The sequence below is a fragment of the Centropristis striata genome, chromosome 18 (assembly GCF_030273125.1).
Source record: "Centropristis striata isolate RG_2023a ecotype Rhode Island chromosome 18, C.striata_1.0, whole genome shotgun sequence".
Taxonomy (NCBI): domain Eukaryota; kingdom Metazoa; phylum Chordata; class Actinopteri; order Perciformes; family Serranidae; genus Centropristis; species Centropristis striata.
Genome location: NC_081534.1, coordinates 36,154,237 through 36,164,355, shown reverse-complemented (window position 1 = coordinate 36,164,355; position 10,119 = coordinate 36,154,237). Strand labels below are relative to the sequence as shown.

General features: G+C 39.9%; 2 protein-coding genes across 2 annotated transcripts in view; one reads left to right on the top strand and one right to left on the bottom strand.

Moving 5' to 3' along the window:
- Window positions 1-4,828, top strand: part of LOC131990900 (serine/threonine-protein kinase PAK 6-like) — a 6,833-nt gene extending 2,005 nt beyond the window's left edge. Inside the window, 4 exon segments of the mRNA XM_059356117.1 lie at window positions 255-381; window positions 3,838-3,963; window positions 4,045-4,173; window positions 4,503-4,828. Coding sequence (XP_059212100.1) covers window positions 255-381; window positions 3,838-3,963; window positions 4,045-4,173; window positions 4,503-4,670 — 550 coding nt within the window. The 3' untranslated portion in view covers window positions 4,671-4,828.
- The window catches only part of LOC131990883 (NACHT, LRR and PYD domains-containing protein 3-like), a 220,691-nt gene that overhangs the window by 103,894 nt on the left and 106,678 nt on the right, over window positions 1-10,119 (bottom strand). The window lies entirely within an intron of this gene.

Sequence of the window (10,119 nt, the reverse complement as noted above, 5' to 3'; positions counted from 1 at the left end):
ACACACACACACACACACATCATCCCAGAGAGCAGGTACACACACACACAGACACACACACACACACACACAGACACACATCATCTCAGAGAGCAGGTACACACACACACACACACACACACACACACACTAACACACACCAGTAACACACACACGCAAAACCTTTTCAGAAATATGTAAATACATTTAGAAATTTAAAAAAATCTATAAAAGTCTGTTCAAATAATAATAATGATATGTGTGTGTGTGTGTAGGCTCAGTGAGCAGCAGACTGCTACAGTGTGTGTTGGCGTCCTCCAGGCTCTGTCCTACCTTCACTCTCAGGGAGTGATCCACCGAGACATCAAGAGTGACTCCATCCTGCTCACACTGGACGGGAGGGTAACACAACACACACACACACACCCGCAGAGTAGGGCATGGGGGTTGGGTGCAGTGTGAGTAGGGCAGCAGGTGAAGGAGGGTACCTGGGCATGCTGACCCCTGACCCCCGGCTCCAGCAGCTCTGGGGACGTGGAACTAGCGGGAAGGAGCCCGAGCTCTTGCAGGAGGTGAAGCGTTACCAGCTAGAAATAGTTGGTCACCTCCACACATAGCCTGGCTCTGAACCAAACTCCTGGAGAGGCTGGACTCTCTCCTGTTGTTGCCCAGGGTGAGAGGCTGGACTCTCTCCTGTTGTTACCCAGGGAGAGAGGATGGACTCTCTCCTGTTGTTACCCAGGGAGAGAGGATGGACTCTCTCCTGTTGTTGCCCAGGGTGAGAGGATGGACTCTCTCCTGTTGTTGCCCAGGGTGAGAGGATGGACTCTCTCCTGTTGTTACCCAGGGAGAGAGGATGGACTCTCTCCTGTTGTTGCCCAGGGTGAGAGGATGGACTCTCTCCTGTTGTTACCCAGGGTGAGAGGCTGGACTCTCTCCTGTTGTTACCCAGGGTGAGAGGCTGGACTCTCTCCTGTTGTTACCCAGGGTGAGAGGCTGGACTCTCTCCTGTTGTTACCCAGGGAGAGAGGATGGACTCTCTCCTGTTGTTGCCCAGGGTGAGAGGCTGTGGGCGTCTGAGCACTGGTGTGTTGGAGTTCTCCCCGAGGAACCAGATGAACCAGAGGAGGAGAAGGTCTCTGACTGTTGTCTGTTCTTATGCACCAACAGCAGGCGGAGTACCCGGCCTTCTTGGAGTCTCTGGGTGGTGTCCTGCAGGGGAACCACCTGGGGACTCTATAGTTCTTCTGGGAGACTTCAACGCTCCCGTGGGTAACGATTATGGTACCTGGAAGAGGTGATTGGGAGGAACGGCCCGATCTGATCCAAAGTGGTGTTCTGTTATTGGACTTCTGTTCTAGTCACGGTTTGTCCATAACAAACACCATGTTAGAACATAGAGCTGTTCATAGGTGTACCTGGTACCAGAGCACTCTAGGCCAAAGATCCATGATCGATTTCATTATCGTATCATCAGATCTGATCATGTTCTGGACACTCGGGTGAAGAGAGGAGCAGAGCTGTCAGCTGATCACCACCTGGTGGTGAGGTGGATCAGGTGGCGGGGGAGGCTGCTGGACAGACCTGGCAACCCGAACGTGTAGTGAGGGTGAACTGGGAACGTCTAGCGGAGGTCCCTGTCTGCAGGGTCTTCAGCTCACACAAGAATTTCTTCAGCATCCCGGGTGAGGCTGGGGACATGGAGTCAGAATGGGCCATGTTCAACATGTTCAAAGCCTCAGTTGTTGATGCGGCTGGTAGGAGCTGTGGCCTGAAGGCCGTCGGTGCCTGTCGTGGCGGCAACCCAAGAACCTGCTGGTGGACACCAGCAGTGAGGGAGGCCGTCAAGCTGAAGAAGGAGGCCTTTGGGTCTTGGCTGGCTGAGGGGTCTCCGGAAGCAGCAGACAGGTACCGTTAACTCCTTAATCCAGCCAACACGTCCAACACGTCCTTAGTATCCCTGGCAGAAGTCGCTGAGGTGGTTAAAAAGCTACCTGGTGGCAAGGCGCCAGGGTTGGATGAGATTCTCCCTGAGATGCTGAAGGCTCTGGACACTGTTGGGCTGTCATGGTTGACACGCCTCTTCAGTGCAGTCCAGCTCTTTACCCTCCCAGACTTCTGGAGGGGGCATGGGAGTTTGCTCATCCAGTCTACATGTGTTTTGTGGACTTGGAGAAGGCTTATGACCGTGTCCCTCAGGGAGTCTTGTGGGGGTACTGTGGGAATATGGGGTACCGACACGTTCCCGGTGGGTGTTGGCCTCCGCCAGGGTTGCCCCTTGTCTCCGATTCTGTTGGTGGTCTTCATGGACAGGATCTCAAGGTGCAGCCGGGGGAGGAAGGGATCCGGTTTGGTGACCTTAGAATTACATCTCTGCTTTTTGCAGATGATGTGATTCTTTTGGCTTCATCAAGCCGGGACCTCCAGCACTCACTGGGGCGGTTTGCAGCCGAGTGCGAAGCGGTTAGGATGAGAGTCAGCACCTCCAAGTCTGAGGCCATGGTTCCCTGGGTGAAAACGCTGGACTGCCCCCTCTGGGTGGAGAGAGGTACTGCCCCCTCTGGGTGGAGACAGGTGCTGCCCCCTCTGGGTGGAGACAGGTACTGCCCCCTCTGGGTGGAGAGAGGTACTGCCCCCTCTGGGTGGAGACAGGTACTGCCCCCTCTGGGTGGAGAGAGGTACTGCCCCCTCTGGGTGGAGAGAGGTACTGCCCCCTCTGGGTGGAGAGAGGTACTGCCCCCTCTGGGTGGAGACAGGTGCTGCCCCCTCTGGGTGGAGACAGGTACTGCCCCCTCTGGGTGGAGAGAGGTACTGCCTCAAGAGAAGGAGTTCCAGTATCTCGGAGTCTTGTTCAGCAGTGAGGGTAGAACGGAGCGTGTGTTGTGTCTGTATTGATACTCAATCTATTGGAGCTGATCTCCAGTTTGTTCTCTCCTCATTAAACTTAAACTGAACTTCAGCTGCTGCAGCTTCTAATACCCTCAGTTCTTCTCTAATAACCAGTTCTTCTCTAATAATCCCGGTTCTTCTCTAATAACCCCAGTTCTTCTCTAACAACCACAGTTCTTCTCTAATAACCATTTTTTCGCTAATAACCCCAGGTCTTCTCTAATAACCAGGTCTTCTCTAATAACCAGTTCTTCTCTAATAACCAGTGCTTCTCTAATAACCAGTTCTTCTCTAATAACCAGTTCTTCTCTAATAACCAGTGCTTCTCTAATAACCAGTTCTTCTCTAATAACCAGTGCTTCTCTAATAACCAGTTCTTCTCTAATAACCAGTTCTTCTCTAATAACCAGTGCTTCTCTAATAACCCCAGTTCTTCTCTAATAACCCCAGTTCTTCTCTAATAACCCCAGTTCTTCTCTAATAACCCCAGTTCTTCTCTAATAACCAATGCTTCTCTAATAACCCGAGTTCTTCTCTAATAACCAGTTCTTCTCTAATAACCAGTTCTTCTCTAATAACCCCAGTTCTTCTCTAATAACCCCAGTTCTTCTCTAATAACCCCAGTTCTTCTCTAATAACCAATGCTTCTCTAATAACCCGAGTTCTTCTCTAATAACCAGTTCTTCTCTAATAACCCCGGTTCTTCTCTAATAACCAGTTCTTCTCTAATAACCAATGCTTCTCTAATAACCCCAGTTCTTCTCTAATAACCAGTTCTTCTCTAATAACCAGTTCTTCTCTAATAACCCCAGTTCTTCTCTAATAACCAGTTCTTCTCTAATAACCAGTTCTTCTCTAATAACCCCAGTTCTTCTCTAATAACCCCGGTTCTTCTCTAATAACCAGTTCTTCTCTAATAACCCCAGTTCTTCTCTAATAACCCCGGTTCTTCTTCTTCTCATCCTGCAGATCAAACTGTCAGACTTTGGTTTCTGTGCTCAGATCAGTAAAGAAGTCCCCAAGAGGAAGTCTCTGGTGGGGACCCCCTACTGGATGGCTCCAGAGGTCATCTCCAAAACCCCGTACGGCCCCGAGGTACCAGCAGCACTCTGACCCCTGACCCGTGTGACCCCTGTGACCCGTGTGACCCCTTCTCTGTGACCTCTGACCCTGCAGGTGGACGTGTGGTCTCTGGGGATCATGGTGGTGGAGATGGTGGATGGAGAGCCTCCGTACTTCAGCGAGACGCCTGTTAACGCCATGAAGAGACTCAGAGACCAGGACCCCCCAGGACCCAGGACCAGAGTAACACACACACACACACAGAGACACACACACACACACACACACACACACACACACAGACACACACACACACACACACACACACACAGACACACACACACACACACACACACACACACAGACACACACACACACACACACACACACACAGACACACACACACACAGAGAGACACACACACACACACACACACACAGAGACACACACACACACACACACACACACACAGACACACACACACACATACACACACACAGACACACACACATGACGAAGCTCATCACTGATGACGTCACTGATGATGTCACTGATGACCTCACTGTGTCCAGGTGTCTCCCGTGCTGCAGGACTTCCTGCGCTGCATGCTGACTCGAGACACGTCGCAGCGCTCCGCCGCCGCCGACCTGCTGGAGCACCTGTTCCTGCTGCAGGCCGGACCACCACGCTGCCTGGTGCCCCTGGTGGAGCAGCACCGCAAACGCATGTCGCTCTGCTGACACTCACCTGAGAACACCTGAGACTCACCTGGGAACACCTGAGACTCACCTGGGAACACCTGAGACTCACCTGGGAACACCTGAGACTCACCTGAGACTCACCTGGGACTTACCTGAGACTCACCTGGGAACACCTGAGACTCACCTGGGACTCACCTGAGACTCACCTGGGAACACCTGAGACTCACCTGAGAACACCTGGGACTCACCTGAGACTCACCTGAGAACACCTGAGACTCACCTGAGACTCACCTGGGACTCACCTGGGACTCACCTGGGAACACCTGAGACTCACCTGAGACTCACCTGGGAACACCTGAGACTCACCTGAGACTCACCTGGGACTCACCTGGGACTCACCTGGGAACACCTGAGACTCACCTGAGACTCACCTGGGAACACCTGAGACTCACCTGAGAACACCTGAGACTCACCTGAGACTCACCTGGGACTCACCTGGGACTCACCTGGGAACACCTGAGACTCACCTGAGACTCACCTGGGAACACCTGAGACTCACCTGAGAACACCTGAGACTCACCTAAGTAACACCTGAGACTCACCTGAGAACACCTGAGACTCACCTGAGACTCACCTGACTCAGTTATTAATACCGGGAACATTTCAGTCACTAATGATGAGTTTTCTGTTGTGAACAGGTGATTTCCCAGCATGCACCTGTTCAGAATATAAACCGAACGTCACTTTGCACATGTTTGATGAATGTTTTTATAAAACACAGATATTAATAAAACTGTTTTCAGATTGATTTTAAAGTGTTTACTGTGATTTATCTTCTTTTGTATCTAATTATTGTTATTATACCATATTATGAATATTATGATAATCATAATCACAATAATAATACCATTTTTTATTATTTTATCATTATTATTTTTTATTTAACTAACCAACAGCACAACATATTAAAGATAATAATAATAATTATTATTATTATTTTTATTACACAAACACACAAAGATCTGTCTGCTGATTCTGAGTTTGTGTCACTCTCTTTAATTGAATTACATTTTTTATTGTTGATATTTGAAAATTGAAAAGTTGAAGATGTTTATGGGTTTTTTTAGTGTGACACCATGATTCAGATCTTGTTGATTTCTGCTGAGATTTCAGTGATTTTTTTACTAAAATGTCAGTTTGAATCTTGTCAGAGTGGAGCCGGCTCCCTCTAGTGGTCACTGAAATAAATATGAATATAATACATTAAATATAATACATTTAAAAACACAAAATACTATCAAACATGAAAGTATTTTATCAACCGATGGAAAGAAAATAAAAGATAGAGATTTAGTATGAAAGCATCTCAAACGGCAAGAGTTTAATCATTTGATAACTATTTTGGTCATTTTACGTCTTTTTTGCTCAATTTGTTTCCTTTTTTGGTCATTTTACATCTATTTTGGTCAGTTTTTGTCTTTTTATTGGTCATTTCACGTCTGTTTTGTAGTTTTTTGTCTTTTTTGTCATTTTGTGTTTTTTGGTAATTTTGTGTCTTTTTTGGTCAATTTGTGTCTATTTTTGATCATTTTACATTTTTTTGGTCATTTTGTGTCTTTTTTTGGTCATTTCACGTCTATTTTGTCGTTTTCTGTCTTTTTTTGGTCAATTTGTGGTGGTGGGGGGGGGGATTGATCATTTTATAACTATTTTGGTCATTTTACGTCTTTTTTGCTCAATATGTTTCTTTTTTGGTCATTTTGTTGTTGTTTTCTTCAATGCATTTTAATGTCTGGTTCAACTAAAGGTTCATTTGTTTAGACAAATATAATGATAACAACAATAATATCTGATAGAGTTTAATGATATCTGATATCTAGACATTTAATATGGTTTTGTTCATAATGATTTCAGTTATTATCAGATATTTTTGTTGTTATCATTATATTTGTCCAAACAAATGAACCTTTAGTTGAACCAGACATTAAAATGAACAAGAAATTGAAGAAAACAAGGATCTAATCATTGTTTCATGACTGTATATGTTACTATAGTTAATATTAATATAAAACATTAATTTGAGAAGTCTCAAATAAGTAACATAACAAACTGTTATTTATTTATATAATTCTCCTGAAGTTCATTTTATGAAAACGAAGGTATGCTGTCAAAAAATATTAAAACTAATCTTTTAATGTATCAGGAAGCCTAGCAAGGACACCAAGAGGTGAGAAACAACATGGATGATGAATATTAGTTTTAATGGTTTTTACTGGATCATTTAAGGGTTAAAGTGAGTCGTTAACATCAGACACAGATACAGAAAGATAACAGGAGAGAACGGCTCAAAATGATTCTTCAGAAACTGTTACAGACGCAAATAAAGAGTCAAGAAGAGACGAAGAAGAAGCTGAGATCCTGCAGCTCCGAGGCCTCAACGTGGAAACACATTCATGTTTATGTTTTAGATTATGTATATACATTATGTGTGTATATATATATATATATATATATATATATATATATACATGTATATGTATATATATAAACCAGATAGATGAAATAGATTTCATATCAACCAAAAAGGTTTACGTGTGAAAAAAGTTGACAAAACGAAGGACATTTCACTATAATTTTAGTTAGTTTTGGAACCACAAAATACATTTTCAGTTAGTCATCATTTTTTTAAAAACTTTTTAAAAAGTTTTACTTTAATTTTTATTTCAGTTAAAGAAAATGTTTTTTCAATTGTAGTTTTCGTTATTTCATTAGTTTTCGTTAACTATAATAACTATAATAACTACCTTTATTAAAATTCACACGTTAAATTAAAAACGTAAAAGTTGACAAAGAACAAAACAACATTTTCACTATAATTTAGTTCGTTTTTGTTAGTTTTGTAACCACAAAATACAGTTTCAGTTAGTTATCGTTTTTTTTAAAAACTCTCTTTTTTATTTTTATTTCAGTTAACGAAAATGTTTTTTCAATTCTAGTTTTTGTTACTTCGTTAGTTTTCGTTAACTATAATAACTAATATATATATATATGTATATATATATATATATATATATATATATATAATATTAAGTCTAAAATTCACACAACACTTTTAAATACATTTATAACAAAATCAATCTGAAAATGTTTATTGACTGAAAACTAAATATAAAAGCTGAAAGAAGACAACAACATTATAGTCACTGCTCTCTGTTTATCATTAATATCAGAACCTTTAACAGTAAAACCAGAGACAGGAACTACGTTTCTGGGGTCAAAGGTCAAATAAATCATCATGATTTTTGATCATAAAAATGACATCATCAATACATGTAGAAATAAGTCACTGACCTACCTAGAACCTTTTTGGCTGGACAGTTAAAAAAACATTAAAACAGCTTTTCTCAGTTTAAATCATAGGGTATAGGCCGGAGGGCTCATCTGTAAGAACAGTTTAAAAAAACAACAACATTTATTTCAGTACAATGATGATTTAACTTTTATGTGCAATACATTCTAACTCAATCATTATTTAAGTACAGTTTTCTTTCAATTTTGCATTCTTACTGTTCAAACTGTGTAAAATGTTACAATGGCTGAAAATATTAAATATATATATATATATATATATATATATATATATATATATATATATACATATACATATACATATATATGTTCTTTAGAATAAACCCTCTGCCTGGTTTCTGATGGAGACTGTGTAGTTGTTCGTTATGGAGGTTCTTGGTGTATGAAGCTTGAGAACCGCGGATCTATTCTGGTTGATCTTCACGCTGCGTTCACGGACCGTTGGAAAGCTGAGAACCAGAAGCTATCAGTGTTTACAGCCTCTGTCTCTGTTCAACGGCTGAACAGATAAAAAAGCTGTTTCTATTCTGAGCTGAGAGTCCAGATAACACACACACACACACACACACACACACACACACACACACACACACACACACACACTGTATATGTGTATAAACACACGTACAATAATTCTGCTTCTTCAGCTCTCAGACGTTTGAAAACTTTAAAGTTCAGTGAAGTTAAAGTTTCTTCTGCTTCTTTTCATATATTTTCAGTCAACAGGAATCAGTTCTGATTACTAGTTACTTGTTTTTAATTTAACTTGTGAATTTTAATAAAGGTAGTTATTATAGTTATTATAGTTAACGAAAACTAATGAAATAACGAAAACTACAATTGAAAAAACATTTTCTTTAACTGAAATAAAAATTAAAATAAAACTTTTAAAAAACGATAACTAACTGAAACTGTATTTTGTGGTTCCAAAACTAACTAAAATTATAGTGAAAATGTCCTTCGTTTTCGTCTTTGTCAACTTTTTTCATCCGTAAACCTTTTTGGTTGATATGAAATCTATTTCATCTATCTGGTTTTATGACTTAATAAACTTATTGGGGCTGAGATGGATCAGACAAAGGAAATAAAGGAAACATTTATTGTGACCTTATTGAATCTGGACCCAACAAATACCCCATTACACAACAACTACAACTAATAAAAACTAAACTACAACTAATAAAAACTAAACTACAACTAATAAAAACTAAACTACAACGAATAAAAACTAAACTACAACTAATAAAAACTAAACTACAACTAATAAAAACTAAACTACAACGAATAAAAACTAAACTACAACTAATAAAAACTAAACTACAACTAATAAAAACTAAACTACAACTAATAAAAACTAAACTAATAAAAACTAAACTAAACTAATAAAAACTCAACTACAACTAATAAAAACTAAACTACAACTAATAAAAACTAAACTAATAAAAACTAAACTACAACTAATAAAAACTCAACTACAACTAATAAAAACTAAACTAAAACTAATAAAAACTAAACTACAACTAATAAAAACTCAACTACAACTAATAAAAACTAAACTACAACTAATAAAAACTAAACTAAAACTAAGAAAAACTAAACTACAACTAATAAAAACTCAACTACAACTAATAAAAACTAAACTACAACTAATAAAAACTAAACTAAAACTAAGAAAAACTAAACTAAAACTAATAAAAACTAAACTACAACTAATAAAAACTAAACTAAAACTAATAAAAACTAAACTACAACTAATAAAAACTAAACTACAACTAATAAAAACTAAACTACAACTAATAAAAACTCAACTAAAACTAATAAAAACTAAACTACAACTAATAAAAACTACACTAAAACTAATAAAAACTAAACTACAACTAATAAAAACTAAACTACAACTAATAAAAACTCAACTAAAACTAATAAAAACTAAACTACAACTAATAAAAACTACACTAAAACTAATAAAAACTAAACTACAACTAATAAAAACTAAACTACAACTAATAAAAACTACACTAAAACTAATAAAAACTAAACTACAACTAATAAAAACTAAACTAAAACTAAGAAAATCTAAACTAAAACTAAGCATTTTCCAAAAAATAAAAACGAATTA